Below are 24499 nucleotides of genomic sequence, written 5' to 3' on the forward strand. Positions count from 1 at the left end.
TGCAACGAGGAAAGAGAGAAGAGAGAGAGGGGGGGGGGAGGAAAGGGTTCCATGAAACGGTGAACAAGAGACAGAAGAGAAGGATGAGATGAGACGGAAAAAAGGTGCTCCCTTTTGCGCAATTTGCTCGAACGTAGGAGCAAATTTCCCCGGTATACAAAAGCGCTCGACATTTTAAAGCACGGGGGCCACCAGCTCTCGCGATTGTCGCGTGCTAGCACCATCTACCCATTTGTCTTCTTTCAATCCCCCTCTCTTCTACACATTCTCTTCATCCCTTATACTCTCTTTCTCTATCTATCTATCTATCTATGTATCTATCTATCTCTCTCTCTCTTTGGAGCCGCTCGTTCGTATTCGAGCAGTTTGTGTGCGCATCGTGAAACCACATACACGAGAATCGACGCGAGCGAACACGAGCGTACGTCAGGAACGGAGCCGCGTCCCCCGAGGCTCGCGTTATTTTATGTCGCTTGTGACTCGAGCAACCCCCCGCCTCCACCCCCCCTGTGTGTTTCGCCAACCCCCACCCAAACGATTCGGCCCCTGCCCCAGCCGACTGTGTTTTCCGTTCCCATCACCTGGCAGACGTCGAACGAAACACGAAGACAGAAGCAACGGCCAGAGGGTGGAAAGGAGCGACAGAGTGCCGTTCTATGAATACGTTTGGAAGTTCAAACGCCTATGTGATTTGCATCTGCCTCCGAGGTGAAGCGACCTGGCTGACACCCTACACGAGCAACCTGTTCCCCGTCGGAACCGGTAACAATACGAGATGGCTCGAATCCATTCTTTTCGAGCGAACTTTGTTTGCCGACGCGAGGCGCGACGAGTTCACCCCGAACCGCACTCGAGGACGCCGCTTGCCTGGTTTCGAACGCGTCCAGGGAAACGTTCGCACCACCGGTCGCACGATTAGGACACCTGTGTATTTGTAGGAAATTTTTTGGATCGTGCTAATGTAATGGATGCATCGCTTGTTTGAAAGCTTGTGTGAAATTGAAATTTTTATGCTCAGAGCATTTTAAAAAATCAATACTATGTAAGAAATTTATAAAATTAATGAATTAGGTTTCATGACATTTTTGGAACAAAAATATTTTTTTTTCTTAACTATTTTGCATACAGGGGTCCGTTGGACCCTTCTCTTACGTTGCTTTTTGGTGAGGGTTAAACCGGCACTCGTGTTTCAGCTTAAAATACGAGGGTCAGTTAAAAAGTTAGTTTCGCTACCACGTATTACCGTTTCTAAGATTAGGACACTTGTGCAGGTTACGTTGAACCTGGCTTACTTGTAGGAAATTTTCTGGTTCATGCAAAAACAGTTGAGGCTTCGAAGCATTTAAACCAGTAGCCATGCATAAAATATGAGAGTCAGTTAGCCTCACAGGTATTACAAATAATTAAGTATTAATTTTTTCAGTTTAATTGTTTCCTCGTCGTGTGATACAAAGTGTCAGCTGTATTTCTACGTAATCCCCGTATCGAATAAGTTTTATTACTGTTTATCGTAAGTAGCACCAGTTTCCCTACCCCCTAATTAAAAGATCTCGGGGATATAATATGAAAAAAAAAGTAATTTATTTCATAAAACGAAAACTAAAATAATGAAATACTGGTTAATTCCTGAACCATGTGTTGTCAATCTACACGACCGTGACAATGACTTCAACTGTTTAAAACAATAATCAAAAAACAAGTGTCAAACAGATCACATTTAAAATATTACAAACACACCATTAACTACAAACAACTGAAAGCTGCAAAATCGCGTATTCGAATGAAAAGCATAGCGTTCGTTTGAACCGTGTCTAGTCAATCGACAACGTTCCAAGACCATGGCGGCCGTCACAAATAAAAATACCTTGTAGACGGACACGTTTAAAGCCTGCAGGAATCCGGATGCAATTTGCATTGAAAACGGGTTCCATTCGGTCTTTAAACGTCCACCGGATATGCCCCGCACGAACCGACAAACAAGTCTCTCCCTTAACTCAAAGAAAATACGTCGGTTGGCCTCGGCTGGAAGACGCAAGAGTTTTCAATGAAATATTCAGACCACGGCCTTCAATGGCATTCATGCGTCCCAGACCTATCGTTCGCCGCGCAGGTGTGTTACGTTGAATCTAAGTACTGATGCCAGAAGCATCCTTCATAATCTGTGCACTTCTTTCACGGTGCTCAGCGATTTAAAGCACCTACGAGCGCCGCGTACACCGCGGCACACGGAATTGCAAACGCTGGGGACGGGTTTCGCGACAGATGCGAAACTCTACGCGTCGTAATCTCGTACGTATGTGCCCGTACGCCGCAAACGCTCTTCGCTCGCAAAGTGAAAAATCCTGACTCACAATTACATTCTTTTCGCTTGCTTTCTGCAACTTTCCTTTAACGAGTTCGCGAAACGAGTCTAGAGTGAGATTTTGTTCCAGTTTCGGGACGCAGAAAATTCAAATCACGACGCGCGCGTCTATCCATACGCGGCTTGTTCTACTTGCTGGCATTAAGGACCTCCGATGCTCATTCTGTTATGTTAGCTCACGGTATCTAGCCCATTGCTTCATCGATCTCGTACAAACTAATTTATTTCAGCGTTATAAATTTTTCTTATTATTTCTGTACAGTCTAGTTCGACAAATTGTGTTTTATTCACATCGTATTTTAATCGGATAAAATGTTAACACTATCGGAAAGAACTAAAATGAAACGCATGAAATGTTTCAAGGGGAGAAAATGGATGTGCGTCGTTAAATAAATTGTAAAAGTGTCCGCCAGATAACTAAACCGGCAGTAAAAATGATGTCAGCGATAATTGGAATTCTTTTGAACGGTGGACAGCTTCGAGCGAGATCGGTAGCGCATTTAGTGTGTCTTAAAAACAGTAGGAGCACTATTTCCGATCAGTCGTTATAAAACGCTTCGATCGAGATTTCTCATAAATGTCTTGGTAACAACCTCCGAATGGCTTTTGAAATGGTGGTTCCTGTCGAAGGATTCCGCGAGCGAGGCCACTCGGGACACGCCGACGAACGTAATGTTTATTACCAGGATTCTTTGGTTTATTTCCGTGAAGAATAAGGCCGTTGGCTCGATTTAACTTGCTGTGACGGCTTACTCAAAAGGATTTCCCTAAGAGGGCTGATGAAAGAGAAAAGAGGGGAACGATTTAATCGACCGGAAGCGAGCGCACGATCGTATGGCTGCTGAAGCCAATAAGAACGCGCCCTATAGTGATCGATCGACCCCGGTTTCGGCAAATTGTTGTCACAGCGAACCAAAAATAATTTCCTGCGACGATCGTTTCGAACTCTTTCTCGTTACTATGGGAAAAGACGTAAAGTACAGTGATTCGCACGTTTGCTCGCATGCATTCAAAATAAAAATTAGTACATATTTTAAATCGAAACACAATTTTATTTGATATTGAAAAAGTAAAACAAATGTAGACGCACGATAATAAATGTCGATATTGTTTTTCTACTGGGAAATTATTAACCCTGTTTAATTTTACATTTATATTTTATCATGTATATATCCACATCTAAATAGTTATATTATTAGTAATTACAGGTTAAATAATTATTAGCATTTTGAGTGGGACCTCGTGGGCTGAATAGCTTAAGGGTTAAGGGGTTAAATATATTGAGATTAAAAATTTGAGGATTTTCCGAAAATTTTCTGGAGTTCTCTTCGGACGAGCAGTGTTTAAGCAACTTGAAATGTAATCCAGCGCTGGGATACTTTCAATTCGAAATGGAACGCGATAAGCCCATAAGGCCCGTAACACGGCGATAAATACGTCCATCATCCCCCGACAAAAGGTTTCGCGCTTAATCCGCAGCCGATTGAAAACGGGTCCTTCGTAAGAAGCAATCGGACCGTCGATCATCCTGATCTCGATAATGTAAATTTATTCGCACCGATTGATCCCGTGTGGTGGGTGGATCACGGCTGCTCCTCTCCCGGTCTTAGTCGTACCACGCGGATTTTTATTGTCCGCGTGGAAACTTTAATGGAAAGATTACACTCGGGCGAACTTAAAGCAAATTGGTACGCGAACGAGTCAACTGGTAGACTAATAAGCGCAGACGATGGGATAGCGCCACGTGGGGATGAACCTGTGAAGATTCTCTAGTGCCGTCATTCAACTTTATGAATAGTAATCGCGATATTTTCAGAACGGCTCTTCAGGTTTGCGATCCTCGATTTTCCTTATTAAGAGACCGGTCACATCCGCTATCGCAAATTGAACTATATGAAGTTTATTACAGCAGAAAAAAATTAGAGTATTTTATATTTGATCATACAATAGATTAATATTAGAAAATTAAGTTTCTCTGGAATCTTCGTTATTAAAATTTTAGATTAAAAATACACAATTTTCCCCTAACGATCTTCTCTATGTAGCTTCTACGATATTCAAGCGAATATTAGGTGTAGAACCCTATAAATTAAATTGTAGCCCCTAAAATTAAATTACAAATTGGTTAATGGAATCCGGGATTATTTTTAAAACATGTGTTCTAGTTGTTTGTAGAGTAACAAAAAAATGAAAAAAGAACTGTGAATTAATTTGTACAGCTAATATGTTTCTCATCCTTGTGTTTTTCTAAATAATGGTGTGTTAACTACATACACTATTAAGGATTCTACATGAAAATATAAAAATTAATTTTTAAAAGATGTTCTTCAGCTCTACCTTTTTCTAAATAATGACATAATAACAGTTTAGCCTGTTGATGATTCTATAAACAATTCATACAAACATTTATTTTAGAAAAGACAATTATGAAATTGACGAATATATCAATTAAACCACGTTTCAGACAATGTCATAAATGTATGAAAGGCGCAGTCTAACTACTGTACCCGCAACATTTTATTTTTCCATGAAACTTTAAGCGGTGCTACCCGTTTTTGAAACTTTTAGTAACATCATGCTTTCAATTAATGTTTTCCAACAATTCCATGAAATCGTGAATTATGAAAGGTGGAAATTGTTCATTCTGCGTGGATATATCTCCGCTGGCTTTTGAATTTTTTTGACAGAAACATGTTTTACAAATTTACACAAATCCGTTCTCGTCACTGTTTAACACATGACTGTGAAAAAAATATTCGCAACATTCATTCTTCGCGAAGTCATCCTTTTAAATAGTTCCATTGAATCAGTACAATATTCTGTACATATAATTCCTTTTATCAGTTAATTATTTTATTATACAAATGTTATGCCATTACAGAATAAGCAACATTTATCTAATCGTATAAATAGTACAAACGTTTCCCTGTCATTTGAAATTTGAAATTTACAGCCGTCCCAATCCCCAAACAATTTCGCACATTCCTAGAACTAACAAATGAGTATTGTCGATTAACAGAATCGTTCCACGTCGGGATTCTTTAATTTCAGCACTATTTCGAATCTCGCCACGTAGATAATATTGATATTCAATTCGGGTATATTATTATTGGAAACGTACATGCTCCCGAGTAACGAAACACCGAAGACTTTCCGGAATGAGGGCACCGATCGGGTCCCGATCGTTGAATTTCATTCCGCTGAATAGCCTCGGTCAAAGAAGAACGATCGCGGCGAGATTAAAGTGGCAGCTTTTAATCCTGAGCCTTATTAGCCTTCGTGTTCGCAGTTTCGCGCTCCGGGTCGCATTCACGCCGTCATTGTGCGCCGGGATCGCTAAACGAAACCGTGGAACGCTATTGTTTATTGGACTAAGCGTCGCGAACAGAGACGACACTTGACGGCGCGCGTTTTCAACGAGGCTTTCATGAGAACTCCGACAAAACGCGGACTATTAAATTCCTCGGTGCGTCGAACACTTGCAGACGATCGGAGAATCAATTTTCATAAGGATCTACACAAGACTTTTCGTTGTAGATCACGTTATTTTGCATTTTATTCTGACGTGATTTCCGGATCTTATTTTTTCAAAATCTTTATACGAGTTTCCTAGACTGTTTTATCAGAATCAAAGGAAGTAAGACTAATTGTAACATGTTCTACTTTACGAATGTTGTTAGTGCATTAAGATGTATCTATATGTATTTTACTATTTGAAAATATTCATGCAAATTTCTCGGGTTATTTTATAAAAATCAGAAAGAATAAAACAAATTCTAACACGTTAGTAATATTTCCTGAAGAACATTTTCATGCGTTTTACAAATTAATAAAATCCATAAGTGCATCAAGATATGTACTCTATGCATTTAAATTGATTGGTACAACCCACTACTTATTGATATTCACATATGCAGTTAAATGTATGTTCGTATTATTTTCGATTAATGCACACGAGTTTTTTAAGCAAAAAAAAGTGCGTGGCTATGTAAAACAAAGCCTGGGAAGTAATAAAACGTTAACGAACAGATGATTGCGTTGCTTGTACATGCTCGTGTTATCTAACGATATTAAACATATACATTGCGAAACAGACTTCTCGGATAACTTAATAAAAATCTTTAAGTGTCTGATAAAATTCGGTTGAAATATTTTTAAACGGCCAGATATCCAGCTCGATTCTTTCGCATTGAATCGCGATTCATTGCACATTCGTCGCCGATTCGGCGGTCCGTTTATTTGTCCCGATCGATTTCTCGGCGAACGGACGAGCTAAATCGGCGACTTTAGCCGAGTAGAGTAATTGTGAGCGTTCGGGTGCCGGCTATAATAAAGTCGAATGGTATATTTCAGAATCGTGCAACCAATCATTGGGGATGGAGTCCGGTGACATACCGGATTCAGCCATTACGGCGTCCTCCTCGTATGTGACGAACGTCGGTCCACGGAACGGCCGGTGAGTACATTACTTTTACGACATCGACGATCCTAGACGCGTTAGACGGCATTACGGCCGCCTTTTCAATGCGCCTCAGAGAGGACAGATCAAACCGGCCCGCGACAGACACGCTTTCCGCATTAACGTCTGCCTCGGACCCGAATCGATTTTCCACTCTTTCTCCTTTCACTTCTATTCTGCATCAGTCCGCCCGTCGTGTTTAATTTGTGACTATAATCAGGAAAATGGCACCGGCAAATTATTTTCGACGGTCTCGATATTTCTCCCGCTACGTGGAGACTTTCCAGAGATTCGGAAATTTGAAGCGATATTGCTCGTGAATTATTATGTAAATTATTGAATTACGAAGATGTATTACAGAGATGATGTTAAATATAATTTTTTTAAATGGTTTCTATATATTCAACAATTAAAATCTGATTCTGCTGTCGAAGCAAGTAGAAAAGATTCTTTAAATTTTCTAGAAATTAAATTATACGAATTATTAATTTGTAAACAATTTCTAAAGTTTATGGATGTCACTTGTTCTGCAGAGCATGTTTAGTGACAAGGAAAAGTGATTTAGATCATTAGGAACAGAGTGAAATATTCTATTGAGTACCGTTTCTGGTATTCAGTAGTGTCAGTTTGATTATGGTCAGACACTACGAACGCCTCGAAAATGAGCACCATTCGGACCGCTTGAGCACCTTGTGCAGATGTCTCAGGGGAACATGTTTCGCATGCAATTATACGTCGCACAAATGAACCGTAATCCAATTCAATCAAGCCTATTAAATTCTGAACAGTGTTTAACAAAGAAGTGTTGAACAGATCATTACTCAAAACATTCAAGATTTGCATGATCGCCTAGAAAAGATACATTTTTCTAACAAATATCTGCTATTCAACTATTTTCTTAAAAGCTGAGAGATAATATATTTAATTATTTATAACTATCAGATATTTTATTCGAGAAACTCACAGAAAATAAACAGAAAAGAAACAATAAAATTTAATGATAAATTTTGCTAGTAACAGATCCAAAAAGTTAAAGTAAAATAAAAATTTGGTTAAATCGTAGATATTTACGTAAATTATTATCATATTATGAGCAGAATTGCAGAAAATATATTTAAATAGATTTCTCTTGTAATTTGCGTTTTACTGTTTTTTTTTTTAATTTTAGATATTTTTCAGATATTTAGTAAAGAAAAGACGATATTGATATTTTGAAAATAGTATTCCACGTTATCAAAAGTGACGGCTTACCCAATTAACAATAATGATCCTTTTCCTCAAACCCATCACCTAGAATTCTCTCTCTGTCCCGATATTTACCGTGTCGCTATACATATACCTGCGGCATCAATGGAAATATAATATCAATTAATTATGACTGTCCGATTCGGGTGAAAAATTACCGACGGTCATTGTAACGGGGGATACGGTGAAATGAACCGTGAATTGAATGCGGACGATTTTGACATCCTTGCTTTATCGGCACGATTATTACTGTGAAATTCCAACCTGTCCTTCGTCGGACACGTATTTTCGATGAAAATGAAAATTAATTTTATATTCCCTTTCTCGGCCATTATCATTCTTGAAATTCCAGTTCTTAATGGCGTACTTTCGCTGAAATGTTGTATCCCTTCCTGATTGAGTCCTTCCATCAGTTACTAAATATAGACGAATATTAATTTTCTTGAAGTCAGCAATTTTAAGCTTCTGGAATTTTTAAAATCCAATTTTGCAGCCAAAAATTCGGGAAAAATTCAAAGTCGTGTATGCTATACGGTAGAATGTACATGCATTTTTTCGCCACATTTCGCTAACCATAGCAGAAGAAATAGAGTATAATTCATTAAACCGTATCCACCCTGAAACTACCCTTCTGGTAGGGGTACCGACTTGAAACTTGCTACAGAGGGTTTCCTTTGAGAGGTATGTCGAATGGTACGAAGGGAGATCAATACACCCTTTAACCGTGCACTACTGTAGTGGTAAAAATTGAGCAAGGTCACGTAACAATAAGAGATTCTCTGGTGCAAACAGGCTGCGGAAGGAGACGGCCGGCGGTGCCTGGTGCCCAAAGAATCAAATAGAACGGGGAATCCGTGAGTGGCTCCAAGTGGATCTTCCCGGACCTCACGTGATCACCGGTGTACAGAGTCAGGGTCGTTACGATCACGGCCGTGGCCAGGAATACGTCGAAGAGTATACCCTCGAGTATCGGCGTCCCGGGTTCACCGAGTGGCAGCGATATAAGCGCTGGGATAACAAGGAGGTACGTGCCGGCGTCTGTTGACAGTGGTGAAGAAGTAAGTCAAGTCGGACGATACCGAATAACGTCCCCGCAATCAACCGTGTTCCCCTTTATTTTCCTTTCGCGGATTAGCCCCGCGATACCACCAGCCAACAGCCCGGGAAGTTCACTGGGTCACCAGAACCACCGTGAAATTGACACGAACGTAAAATAAATTTGCGTACGCGAAACGCGTCGGACGCACGGTCCAACGAAACGCGATTTTACTGGACGTCCGCCAAAATTTTAACCCCCGTTCGGTCGCACGTCATCTGCGAGTATTTGCGAATTTTGTAATAATTAATTAGCATCATTCCAAATTTCGAACTTCAAATTGGCTTCTATCAGTGCACATTTACTCTACCTCTAAATCGTCGGTTAATTACTCAATGTCTGACGACTAAACTAAACAAATTGCTGTTCCATTTTCGACAGAAAGACACGTGTACAAGAAGTACCTTAAAACGTATGTGTAACAGAATTGATAAACAAAGTTTCAAATGGTACTAAATATTTTCAGTTCTATAGTTGTAAAAGAGGCCCGCTGTTCGACGATTAAGAGAAAAAAGAATTATGACTTTCTTATTTTTCATTTTTCTTAGCGTAGTGTTAGAAAAGGTTAAACTTTACCTCAGGAAACCAGAATTTTTTAACTTTTTATTATGTAATCCTGTAGATTTTGGCGAGAAAAATTCGAAAATCCGAGTTTCAATCCTAGGGGATCACTAGTTCAAAAGTTATGCATGTGTAAAGATGTGCGAACACAGTCAAAAATAATATTCAATATTTTCTAATTGCACGCAATCGTGTACACTTGTATAAAATCAGAGTGATAGCCTGTATTTAACGCACACACGATAATTAAACTCATAAAGTTTTAAATAGAGAGACCATTATCTATATTTATAAATTTGAGGGTATAATAACAAGTAGATCGTGAGCATTATGCAAACTGCAATGAAATAAAGATCGCGATAGAGACTGATACGGCACGTAGCAAGTTTTACGAGAGCAATAAAATTCTTATTACAAGGACAAAATTATGCCTGCGTCTCTTTATGACAAATTAACTTCTAACATTACGAACTTGCATGATCGTCTACAATCGTCCCAAACGAGGTTGGGGCAAAGATTATTGCGTTTTGGAGGCATTAACGTTAAAATACCTCACTTATCTGCAGGAAACAAGTCTATTCCCTCTGTCAGCATAAAATTTCGAAGATTTTAAATTCTTCGAAAACAGTATTAGACGTTTCTTAAAATCCCGAAATTTTCCCAATCAATTCTCCCATTCAATTCTCTCGTCAATTTGTATTTTACATTGAACTGTGCTAAATGAATATCAGAAAGCAATCGATTGCGCAAGTCGATACAGTGAGCTGTGCACTTGACTATGGTATAAAACACGATTAAGTAACAAATTACTTATTTTCATGAGAAAAACCGCAATAATTTTTGCATCGTCAGTAACAAAAATAAAATCCAGCGATCGAAGTTAGATCAAACAGTTTATTAAACAACAAGTGAACGCAATTAGAGCAGGAGTAGGACTGAAGAAAGGCTGAGACGTGATTAAACGTCAGTCGCGGGGCAAAGTTTCGCTGTATTTCGGGTCGACGCGAAACTTGGCGAAAAAGCAGGTGAACAGGCGATCTTCTTATTCCTCGGGTGTCTGCGATTCTAGTCACGGGAGACGCGAACTCGCGCCCACTTAACTGTTCTCAAAGATTGAACCGGGAACAGAGAAAAGTAGGATACGGCCATCGATAACTACGTACACGCCGGAAATCGTACCGCGCCCCTCGTAATGTAAGGTTAAGAGGCGCCCGCCGGCAGCGAACTTTTCCGTTGTCGAGTACTTTCGCTTCTTTTTCCTTCTCTTCTTCCTCCGCCTCCCTCCTCCACCTCTCATCTTCCTCGGGTTCTCCTCTATTTACGAGAAAATCAAAGTTTACGCGACGCGGGAGCCTCTCTCCGCGTTATCAGCGGGCCACGTTATAATCTCCGACGAGGATCGCACGGTTTCGGGGATTCGCTATCGAAACGCGAGTATCGCACGGGAACCGGCGTCGTTATCAATTTCCTAATGGTACGATTCGAAACGCAATACACCGGGCGCGTTCGACTTTGCAGACAACGATTAAATTCGGAGCAATCCGGACCCTCTCCCCCTACCAGGATCCAACCCGCGCCACGGATCGTCGAATAATTAACAACAGTTTCAGTCAAGTAGTTTTAGATGCCGGTCTATAACATGTTCCGGCCGGAACAATAGTTTATTGTCCGCTGGTATGGGCAGCGGCTCGGCGCTTGATTTGTTTTCGGGAACTTCTGCGCGAGGAGTCGAAATTTCGCAACGGTTCGAGGACACCGTTCTTGCGCCAGACAATGGCCACTGACGTAATTCGCTCAAACGAAACGGGTACAGTATGCTTCCAGCGAACGTGGACCCCGATATTGTTACTGAAATATTTTATATGGCGACAGTTCTTCGACTACCGGGCACATAAGGTTTCTTTCTAAATGTACAAAGTTATGCTTTCAGATGTTTTATATTATGTTGCTTGTTTACAGTATAACTGCAGAACCATTTTTTTTATTTCATAAGTGGAGCTTAAAATTTTAATAAATACATTATTTTTATAAAGTAACGTAAAGTAGTAACTTTCTGTGGTGCTTAGACGGATTAACTTAGGAACGGATTTAGCATCTGTTCAACTAATTGTTAAAATTGTTAAATTAACAACTAGACTTCCGCTATTGGCAGAATTATTGATATGCTTCCATTCCAGGGAATTCGGTGTAAAGTTCTGAATGGTGTACCTTATGTCATTGTACAGTTGGCTGTCATCAGCTTTCGTTTAAACCTTCACAAAACGTAAACGTTGTAAAGGGGAGACTACAATCTTCAAATCTGCGGAAAATTGATTGACGAGAAAAATGTTTCAATTTCTTTAGAGACGCTTCAATCGGTAGCATTTTCGAGAGCAAACATATCTTCAATTTTGCACCTGTCACGCCGCCATGCGAAATTGTCTTAGGCAAAAATGAATGATGTAAAAGTAGAAGTCTGAAACTTTCAAACGAGAGCAGGATTATTACTGTTTGTTTTGTGAACATATTAAAATTATTAATGAGAAAATTTGATATTGCATAGAGATCTATTTACGACCAACCGACTCTTCGCCTCTATAATGAATTAATAATGACTTCCGTCGTCGGAGCGACTGTCGCCGATTCTTCCGTTCAAGTGTATTCGATCGATGAATCGTAAATAAATTCGCGCCGGACCCATGTTTCCAGGATGTATGTTATCGTAACCATATAATTATCGGGTTAATTGCGATAATTTAGCTGATTTAATTACACCGACCGATTAATGTGCCCGCGACGGCCGCGAATCGAGTTAACGGGTCCCCGCGATGTCGGACGCGCAGATTATTTTAGCCGGCCGCGGGAACCCGACACAATTTTGCGGATCTGATAATAATGCCGCGGCGTTGATCGCGGCCAACCCGATCCGTAAACGTAGAAACGACGGGACGTGATGCACGAGCGGTCCGCCGTCACATCGACGTCGATATTAATCAGCTTACCCCCAAAATCTCAGCGCGACCCCGTACGCCGTTTAGACATAGATCATGATTGCATCGGTAGAAGGCAATGCCACCGCGCGGTTAATGCACCGTCTAGTCCTGATTCCGTAAATTATCAGTCGAATAAATCTGAATGTCACGGTACCGTGAGCAACCTCGAATTATCGACTTGATCAGTGTAATTAAATATCACCGAAATATATACCGCGCGCCACCCTCCGTTTTAGTTTTACCCTGTCGCGAACTCCGTCCCTCCTCGTGCAAATGTTGCGTACGTTGTTTTTCGCTCGTCATTAATGCACAATGTCGCGAGGAATTATTCAAACGATTTTATACCTCGTGTCTCGAAATTAAAATTATTTTAGACTGCTAGTACGTGGACTGGAATGCATTGTTAGCGGACCCACTTCAAATTATTTTGGATCATTCCTCTATTTGTTCTAGATTATTTCTTTCGCTGAATTAATTTGTACTCCTTGTGGTGTTCCATTGCATAATTTTTGTTCATTCTGTCATCTATTTCGTTCTATTAAAGTTTCGTTAAGAACAGGTTTGGCTAATAACATTTTTTCTAAATATTTCTTTAAATACTTACCTCTAGCCGAATTAAGTTTATTGACACTTTTACTGACATTTCATTGCATTATTATGGTATTTCTTTTATCTATCCTATTTCTTCGATGAAGACATAAAATTGAGTTTTTATGACCTAATCTCTTCCATAAAAGTTTGATTGAGAACAGGTAACTGAGATTCAGAAAGAAAACAGTTGTAATTATTCTAAGAAATATAGTGAAAATAATATTCTATTTTTCCATATATTTCTCTAATTTCACAATAATACTAAATTTGAAACATATCTAATTTTTAGTTTCATAAACCAAAGAACGAAATTTTCACAACATTATCTCTCTTCACCACCTGCTATGTATTTGAAGAAATCGAGTCCATACTAGTATTTTATCCATTCATTCAGTACAATAATATTTATGAACAAAGTGTACTCTCGTTCATGGACGCGTAAATCATTTTTATTTGTTAAACGCAACTGTTTGCAAGATCCGAAAGACAAATTTGGCTTTATCAGCGTGGCAACAGATTTTTCCTGTTAGCTCCAGCTACATTCATTGAACAAAATATTGTTTGGCTAACAGAAGTCATTGAAAAGTCAATGATCGTTGGATATTTCCCAGCATGAATTGTAACGCCCGGTTTTAAACCGGAATATTGTCGGTTTCTCCATAGAACTGGCTATATACAAAAATTTGTATAGTTTCCATTTAACGCAATACTCCAAGTACTCGCAGTACGACGTTGTGTGTGGTTCAGTAAATTATTCGACGACTGCAAAAGTTGGTGCACGATTTTCAAAGACCTCCAGCCCCTTTTTTTGAAGAAGAACCACATTAAAACATTGGGAGGCACTTGTACAAAATAGTGATGACTATGTACCGTGTCTACTCGATAATTGTCCAAAACACGGGTCTGGCCAGGGACAATTATCGAGTAGAGACTGTAATCGGTTAATAAAACTATTCTTTTAAAATGTGTCCGCTCATGTTTTATTTTCTAATCGGACACTAACTTTTGTAATCATCGTCCAGAGAATGATCTGCAGAGAAAAACAATTGTGTCTCGATCGGGTCTGCTTGGATTTTTCAGGTGCTGGCCGGAAATAGCGACACATCGACCATAGTGTCGCATCGATTAATCCCGCCGATATTTGCCAGCCAGATCCGTGTTTTGCCGCACTCCGAGCACAGGCGCACCGTTTGCCTTCGAATCGAGCTGAGAGGCTGTCAGGACACGGGTGAGTGCTACCAATGAATTTACCGTAAGTCTACAGTGCCTAGGCACGGAATACAACCGGCCTGGTAGCTACACGTGCCTCGGAACGCTCAAAAGTACAAATGTTTGCGCCCCGACTTAAAAGGAAAACTTGCGAGCCAATGGTTCAAAGAACGTCCCACTGAAAGAGTCATTAAACCGGCACGCTCCAAACGACTTCATTCGGAAGATCTTACGCAGCAATCTGCGGAGACTCGTAATACGCGCGAATTCAAATAAAGGACGTTATTGTAACCGGCCTCGCAAAGAACACGATTCAATCAACAACTATTCAAATTTCGAGTTCGACTCGCGTTCAACGGGAATACAAGTCGCGGGGGTTCTGAAGTTTCGTGCATTAGCATTTCAAATGCTAGAAAAGACGATCCGAACGCTGAAGCTTCGAACGGATTTTACTATGGAACGTTTATACGAATACTTCAATTAAAGCTGGCAAATTTCGAACAAAAATCCTAATTGATATTGCAGAAACCGTGCAATGGATGCGCATCTTTATGCAATATTAAAACTGTCAATTCCGATTTACAGGAACTAATCGGCAATTTATTACTCCAGTCCTAAGAAATTGCAAATAATGTCTCGATACTCTCAAATGCCTTTTGTACTATTTGAAGTTATACTCACCCATTTTTGTCGTAAACGCATAAAGTCCGCAATCTAATGATGACGGAGACACTCTCGCGTTTCAGTTGACGCACCTACATTTCGCAAACTGACAATATTATTCCGTAGTTCTCATATTGTTACTCGAGCTTCCGTGTATTCATTGTTTGCATTATGCGTGAGCAATGCCTCAGTATACTCTTGAGCATCAAAGCGAAAGCGCTGCGTACATCCACGTAATAGTGAATTTATGAGATTGTTCTACGAACTCGGCTCGTCGGAAAGTCAGTTGACATGATCTTATAAACGTCCAACACGTTAATTCCTATTTCTGAAATGTCTGTTAATTATGTCACTGATTCTACAGAGGATGACGCTACAGTAACATTATTTTACGACACGGGACAATATAAGTACAGCACAGTCGACCCAAAATGTAATTAAACAGTACATAACCTAACATAATCTAATCCTGTTGTCAAAAACAACAGAATGTGCACTCTTTCCAATGGTATTATACATATATACCACTTGTACAATGCAATACCCTGTTACAATAACCCAATACAAAGTGGCGAAAGAATATACAGTAGAACCTCGCTCGTTGCACTTAACGGGGCCGAAAACGTGTGCAAAAATCGAGGTTGTGCGTCGAAAGAGGAGGTCAGTCATAGTGATTCGTGGTGTCGATCTTTTTTTGTTTCTACGTGACCACCACAACCCCCACCACGAGCTCGAGAGCCTTGAACATCTCGTGGTGGGAGACGCTGTTAGGCAACTAACGAGGCTCTACCGTATTGACATTTCTCCTGGAATTTGAATTGTTCTTCCTTACCCGATGACCTGTAGAAAAATCGATTACTCGTGGATTTGAGTTGGGCGCGCTTTGTTGTCGACGATTCGAATCTCGCGGCGAAGAAACGCCGGTATGTAAATTTCCAATCCCGCGGGAATGTAAGATTGAAATTCCGGACAGCCGGCGATTAATTTCCAAATTGCAATTTCATTCAATTTCGCGAACGACGACTCAGACAGAATCCAGGCCGGCATGGTGTCCAACTGCGACGCTGGATCCCATTAACGCTCGTAACAGCGTTATACCGGCTAGTTCATTGGCCACTCTCTCTCTCTCTCTCTCTCTCTCTCTCTCTCTCTCTCTCTCTCTCTCTCTCTCTCTCATCCTCTCCGCCTCTCTTCCCCTCTTTCTCGGACAGGCCTGTACATTTATTTTCGACCTACTTCGGTTACTTAAGCAAGTTAAATGGAACCGGCACCGGGGATATTGTGCCGGCACTGGAACGTGTCCGTCATTGTTTGATACGCAATTTCTCACATTCCCCGTGCACGCAATGGCGTGTCGCGGTGTCGCCGACTCGCGAAAACTTTCGAGCATCCGCTCCAGATCTGACAGCGAGCTGCACCATGATTTCTGCGAGCACGCTTTCGTGTCGTTCCGGGATAAGATATTCTTTACCCCGGCCTGAAAAGAACTTCCAGGCCCTAGGAGGTGCTGACACCGCGATGGAAATTTATTTATAGGATCGCGTGACTGGAGCGGGGAATAAAATCCAAAAATGAAATGTAGAGTCGCCGCATGACGGATTTTATGTTGTTACAACGGTGCAAGAATCTCTTTCCCCTCGGCTAAGTATTTGCGTGGACGCTCTCATTGTGCTTGTGAGTACTGCTTCAAGATTTTTCGTTTTGATAGATTATTGTTAAACTCGCCATCGTCAAGTGACTGGCTTTCTATTTTGCAATTTCTGAAGTTGTGGAGACACTTCTTTGGGAAATAACTAACTGCGTTGTAATAATAAATGTGCACGATCTAACTATATTTAATCTTCTCATTTTTATAACTCTGACATACTTGAATTAAATTATCTTCATCTCTTGTAACAATCCTTGACATAATATCGCATTTATGGTAAAATAACGGTTAGATTATTAAAAGAAAATGGCTCCAAGAAAATATTTTATAGGTTTAAACCTTTGCTATATGGAACAGTAAGAAGATAATAAATTTTTAACATTAAGCAAAAATATTCGTGCATCAAATTCGAATTTTAAAGATGGTGCTAATATATTTTTCTACAATATAAACGGAACGAAGAAAGCAATAAAATAATTATAATTTACTGAATTAGATTTGTATATTTGCATGGCTTTGTCCAAATATTTGCATATTAGCAAGAAATATTCAGTAAAATGATTCTAAATATACACAGGATTTTTTATGACAACTATAGTCACACCTCTGTTCAGTTGCCTTGCCATCAACGACGACGAGCGTATTGCCTGCTTTCAGGGACTGTTGGTCCCAACTATTGAATGCCGATGACAAGACTGCGGAATTTATGCACTCATACCAAAAGTAAATAGATTAACTACAAAATTGTGAAGGCGTTAGAAAAATTTAATGACACAGTTGAATCATTATCGACTTACTGAAATAATCAAAACAGGCAATATATTTTCATTTAACGGTTGTGTATGAAAGATCTATGAGAGCAACGACAAATTCTTGCACTGGGTTATGGAACATACAATTCTGTGGGCCATACTGTTCTGCATAAACAGAATTGCCAGCGACGAATGAGATAGCACTTTTTTCCACGTCAAGAGTACCAGGCGACGACTATCTCGTAAGTATCGATTCCACGAGGAACACGATATGTTAAGCCACCCCCGTTGTCACGAAAATGTTACGGTGACTGTAATATAGAATTTAACACGACACCTCGTGAAGGATCGATGCGAAATGCATAGTGTCGGCCGGGAAACATTTGCACAAGAAATAAGGAGCTATCATTTTTCATTACTCCCGGCCTGTTACAGAAGAGATCGTGTGACTTTTATAGACCATCGCCACTAATGTATTGGGTTGCCTCTAGACAGTGTAAACGTACAGTTTGCAACATAATTTAACCAGGCATGTTTGATATATTCTTAGAGGCAGACGATTTGTCAATATCTTCTTCAAAAATATGAAGCGCGTAGAAATTTGAAAATTATGTTAATCACTCAACGAGGGACAATTGAATTTTTGTTATTTAAAATTAGTACGAAATATTTAACAATTGTACAGCTATAGATTAATAAATAGTGAATCGTTAATATTTTGAACAAGAATTATAAAAGGAAGCAGAATTTTGCAATCTTTTATATTGTATGGAAAATGGTTGTGCAGGAAATAAAACTGTAAAGGCATAATTTATGAATATTCTTCACTTATTTTCGACTTATTAAATTGATTGGAAATACATTTTCATCTGATTTCTGTTTCATACGGTCGATGTAGAAAGTACAAAATTTTAATCCAATTTTTAGAAGTTTTTCTATTATTGCAAGTAGTATTAGTATTAAAAACAAGCTATATTGTTGGACATGCACATTCATTGAATATTTTTCGAGCGCCATTGTCAGCGGTATAAAGTAAGCTTTTCATCTTTCTTCTAGACTAACTGAAGCAAAAGAATGCAGAAAAATCGTTCCCCCGGTGGTTCTGAATAAGGCGAGCCTCAAACGATGAATCAATTGACCCATATTTTATGTATACACGAATTAATATTTATGGACGATACACGTGCCAGGATTAAATACAATTTTCGAAGGGTGCTGCATTTAATAAGTCGACCGGGAATAAAGGGGAAAGTCTGAATGCTAATTAAAGCGAGCAATAGTGGCGCTCTTAGAATACTCGGGGCAATGAAATAAAAGTAAGGGAATACTTCACCGTCGTATTGGCCATCTCTGTCTTATTGACCTAACCTACATACGTCTCCCCTTTTCCAAACAGTATAACAATCAACGCAATAAAACAAAATACCTCAAGGAATCGTTTCTCCATTTTCTTGATTTATATAATATTTCTCTGTTATTTCTTTTTGATGTACAGAAGTATTAGATAAATTCGATATCCTCGATTTTTATGCGAATATTTAATCATTATTTAATAACAATTTTAACACAATCTAAGTAAAAGTAGTGAAGTTTGGTTACATTTTTCTCCCAGCTCACGCAACTTTAAAAATTCGTTTCTAATATCAATGTTTAATCTAATAGCACGTTCCTGTTCTCGTTTATAGTTCGTCCGATATAGCTGCGAGTATAATATTGTAAAGCCAGTATTATAGAATGCACGAAATAACAGAGCACCGTTTTAAAATCTATACCCTCTAAATACTGGCCTGTAAATAAACTCTCGTGCACAACCGCTTGTACGAAAAACCCTCGTGCCAGTTCCAAAGAAATCAGTTCAATAGCCAGTGGCAATCATCCACCAACGAAACATAATCTCTTCGAACATTACCATGAATAATTTCTGTCTACCATTAATAGGTATTTCGACTAGGGATCATCATTACATATATTGTACTGTACGACCCGTGTCGTATTTTATTGGTATCACACTTTACTGTGTAAGCCATACTTTATCAAATTTTTATACTCTTAGCCCCTATTCCAATTCTTCATTCAGTAGATTTTCTACATATCTATCTCTATTTTCACAATTTTTGAGACTTGGAAAGTTGGATTTAAAATATAGTGACTCAGGGCTAAAATTATAACGCACTCCAAATTTTCTCAAAATATTGTGTTGGTTCGTCACACCCCAAAAACGCTGAAAATCGCACATCTTTACACACACATAACTGGTGAACTAGTGATCTCCTGGGATCGAAACTTGTATTTTCGGATTTTTCTTGCCAAAATCTACAGGATGACCTAAAAATGTTAAAAATTTCTGGTTTCCTCAGGTAAAGTTTAACCAAAGAATGTGATAATACTGTTGCATTGTTGTCTATAAAATTATTAAGAAGAGAAATACCTGTCGTGTATCTACTGCATTTTAAAAATAATACACACAATTCTAAACGCAAGTCTAACACGTTGACAGAAATAATGTTTTCTTACAAAATTTCACGGAATTAAAATAATGGAATTAAGCTGAAACCTGGGAGGTTGAAATGAATCGTAGTGACTGCTGCTTGAACTCTGTTGCATCGTAGAAATCCTAATAAAATGTGTTTCATTCGACATTGAATCACTATAAAAATTCATGTCTGTAACTGATTAAATATAAAATCGGCCATATGTGATCAACAAGTGATTCACCGTGTTAAATAATGAAATAGATCTCTGTAGTGCGTCGGACATCAGAAGCTCGTCATCGACGTCTGGGAATCGCGCAATGATCCAGCTGTTTGGACGCAAGAAAGTACAACGGCGGCTAGCAAAACGCTGATCCGTTTTATCGATGTCAGTGTAATGGCGGGCATTTGCATAAATGATTTTTCTTGGTGTAATATGGAAGCCAGGGTGGTGGGTCTCTGCGAGGAGCTGGGAGGATCGTGAGCGAAAACATTGAAGGGGTTTGGGTGGCTCGGGAACGGGTGACATGAGAGGTTTCACGCTATAAGAAGCGTTCAGAGCGTGTGAGATCGGGGTTCTAGTGGGCGGGAATGCCGGATTTATGGGGACCGTGCACGACATCTGGTTAAAACAACGTTGATGCCGTGCCCTCGGACGGTGAACACGAACGATTACCCTCGAAACGCGGCCACCGAACCGCGCAGTCTTTTAAAACGATGCAGAGCGGTCTGAAAAACAACTTTTCCTGGCCAAAACCCGATTATTCAATTCTCGTTCACCCCCCGCGTCAATTTGACGCGTTAAAGATAACGATATTCGGCCATTTTTTTAAAATTTATTTATCTGTTTGCCGCCTCGTTTTCGAGGAAATCGAGTTCAAACATTCAGCGAATACGCGTGATGCGTCTGTGCATGACTCTCCGGATCTACTTGCTGCGAACACTGGCACGTGGACACGCCGGATCTTTTTTAATTGTACCACTTAAATTCACTTGAACACTGTTGTGTAAAAAATGTTTCACTACCGTCATATCTCGATTAAAAAAATAACAAATGTAAAAAATTAATTACTACGTTTGGAAAATTTGGAAAATTCAAGTTTGGTGAAGCTAATTCACCTTGCATACAGATATTATCGATAGCTGAAGATAGAAACCATTGGGATTAACTCAACCTCTTCTGCTTGACGGTTGAAATCTCCATTTTCCAGTGAACACGTAAGAAATCCACGATGTTTCGATCGGTAAACTTCGCGAGGTCTCGCAAGTCGTCGGAGCGAGTGACGATCGGTTCGGTAACGTTCCGTATCAGCGGTGAACCTCGAAAACGGAAAAGTTCCCGTGCGGAGTTTGTCAAAGATTTTCTGCAACCGTGGAAATATCGAAATTTCGATTATCTTGAAATGGTAGACAAGTGGCTTTTGAAAATGACCCCGTGCCTCGAACGATTGAAGGCGAATTGATTTTGAAACTTGTTACGAGTGCACTCTTCGCCTTTGAGAGCAACTCCCCTGGAAATTGCTCTAACGACACTCAATGGAACTTCGTAATAATTTGGGTGTGGCGCCTGTACGCGGGGGTGCAGATTGCTGGCGTAGATTAGATTAGCGGATTCCACGGATTACAGGGTAAAGTCGCACTAACGACGGCCCTTGCCGCTCTCGCGAGGTGTGCTTTTAATAAGCGCGTTGAGAAAATTGCTCGAGTATCGGCACTGTCTGGGCTAATGGGTTCTAAAACTGATGAAACGCGCCGGAATTACTATAAACGTCCTTTAATCTCGCCGACGGAGTTGATCGCCTCGGGCATTATTAATTCGTATCCGGTAATCCCGATCGAGTAATCGAGAAAAGTAGAACAGAAATGGATCGAATAATTTACTAAGCCAGTCTAGACCAGGTCCGAATGAAATATTTCACAATGAAACCGTTCCTTTTAATTGAACGATTTATTTAAAGAACCGGGTCTTCTTCGATCACTTTCTAATAGCCGATGCTATTAACGACTCCGCCATTCCTGTTCGCTCGCATCATCCATCCCTCATAAAATGTATTTTCAGAAATGTTCGGAAGCTATTTGTAATTTTTCAATTCATCTTTCATCTGTTTCGCGTCTTCGTAAGTGTATAGAATTCAAAAATCATTCGACCAACAAATTAAAAGAAAAGTAGATACTTATAAACTAAAAACATACAGTACTCATGTTTCAGAAAATTTTTAATTTTCGTTTGATAAATTTTATCTATTATACTGACAATTCTGTTGTAACCCTTAACTGCCAAGATCATTGTAGTTTCACGGCAAAAAATTTTCAAAGCTTTTGGAGACGTTTCGATTGGTATAATTTTCAAGAGACGTGTTTTCATGTCCTGCAAAAGCATTTTAGAAAAAGATAAACAGCGGCTCGTCAAACTACAGGTAACAAACTATAAAAATTGTATTTGTGATAAATAGACTCCGGATCTTCAAGCAAAATAAATATTTTCTGTATAAATTGTGAGAAACAGAGATTAAATAAAAATGTAATTCTTCATTTAATAATTCCAATGAATGAAGACTACAAAAATGTATTTAAATTCTTCTAATGTCGTTACAATTTTGTACTTCACTTATTTCTGTCGTAAATCCATAAAGTCCGCAATCTAGTATGAAATATAGTCTATTATCGATTCAAGATATTGCACGAAGTTTCCAAGGTTTCTCAGGAGTCGGGGTTTGCGTTTATATGCTAAGCACGGTAATATTCTAAAGAAGTATATAGATTTTTTCTGGCGGCGATACGAAATTGTGTTCAGTTTTGATGCAGCAACGCCGAAACTCGCTTGACCGCATCGCGTGACACGCGGGACCGGTTGGGAACGTATGCACCGTGAAATATTAAGAGCAGTTAGGCGATTCCGAGCACGACACAGCGAAGTGGCCGCCGCGTCGTTTTTGCCGTTCATTATTAATTTTCTCGCCCCGTGAGTGCTCAACCCCTCGACACGCTCGCGACACACCGAACGAGTAATAATATCCGTGACTCCGTTTGACGATTCCTCCACCGGGCATTCTGTTCAATAATTCTTCGTGTTTCTGTACACGAAACTTTCGCGTTAAAGGTCACCAGGACTACTCTGGTCGAATCTCCTTTACATAGTGGAGCAGCAGCCACTTTGAGGCAGTATTTGCCAGCAGCGGCAGCAGCTTCGAATTAACACTTTTCCTGCTGGAACTCCATTAATATATTATACTTCTCATTTTCTGTATCTAGAAAGCCACTAAAGCGCACACGCATCTGCCGAATTCTACTTTCACGGAAAGGCACCATTTCTAGTTTATTCTTCAATGTTCCAAATGCGCCCATTTTCACTGTAAAACAAGATCGTGTACTGCAGAACCAAGTGTGAAAGTTCAACGTAGCAAAACGTGCATTTAATTTGTTAAACATGATTTCAATCAATTTCTTGCAACCTTAGCAGAAAAGTAGTTGTAGCAGTACACGAATGATTATACTCAAATGAAATGAAACAAATGTTCACTTAACACAGTGTAATTTGTGTCTTTTTCTGACCAATTATCATAGAATTTACATGTTGCTAATATTGTTATCACTTTTCAATAATGTTTAATATCACCGACAGAAGTTGTTGCGACCGAACTGAAAAATATAAGCAGACGAGACAGCGCTAACCTAATTGAAGCTAATGAGAAAAAAAGTGTCGCGGCACAGATGCTGCGTTTCAATTAATCCCTGTTTGACCGAACGAACAAATTCATTTTTCCACAAATATTTGAACGACGGATAATGTATGTGAAATGTATTTGACACACATACGTTTAATTAAGCGTTGCTCCTATAAACATGCGAAACTAAACTAATACGTAGATTTGTGGTCGTCCTCCAGAGTTTCGTGTACGTCTGTTTGATGAGTTCCAGATGAGTGCGTAAATGGCTTCCAGTTAAATGTTTAAATAACTCCGGATGGTTTGCTGTTTGTAGATGGATGCGATATTTAACTGCAACCTCCGTAGCGTTTCTCTGTAAGACGTAAACAACAATCGCTCTATTTAACTTGTTAATAGCGTCGCGACCATCGGAGCCATGTTGCAAACCAGAAAATTTGTGTTAATAGAAAATTGAAATGTCCTGGTATAGTTAACAGTCGTCGTTGAACTTAAAATATAACACATATTTTCCAACAAAGAAAATTAGTACAAGTCCCTCGAATATTAGATAAATTATCTTAAAAATTTCAAGAAGAACCGCTTCATAGTTTCGTGGAAAAAGAACTCACAAAATTCAACAACCTCGAAACATTCTTTTGGAAAATGGCGTCCATAAATTTTCAATATACTACTAGGCTGACTAACCTCTTTCGAATTTTATGGACAAAAAATCTGCACCCTTATCATCCTTTGTAGAAGTTACGATTTAGTTTGATTTACCGTTGTTGTTACTTTCCGAAAATAAAATAAATTCCGAACCTAA

General features: G+C 39.5%; 1 protein-coding gene across 3 annotated transcripts in view; it reads left to right on the forward strand.

The window, feature by feature from the left end:
* Positions 1-24499, forward strand: part of LOC143357090 (discoidin domain-containing receptor 2) — a 170733-nt gene that overhangs the window by 120303 nt on the left and 25931 nt on the right. For all 3 annotated transcript variants that reach the window (XM_076793309.1, XM_076793310.1, XM_076793311.1), the window contains 3 exons: positions 6716-6818; positions 8859-9090; positions 14367-14514. In XM_076793309.1, coding sequence (XP_076649424.1) covers positions 6716-6818; positions 8859-9090; positions 14367-14514 — 483 coding nt within the window. The remainder of the gene's footprint in view (positions 1-6715; positions 6819-8858; positions 9091-14366; positions 14515-24499) is intronic.

Source organism: Halictus rubicundus, chromosome 9 (genome assembly GCF_050948215.1).
Source record: "Halictus rubicundus isolate RS-2024b chromosome 9, iyHalRubi1_principal, whole genome shotgun sequence".
Lineage (NCBI taxonomy): Eukaryota > Metazoa > Arthropoda > Insecta > Hymenoptera > Halictidae > Halictus > Halictus rubicundus.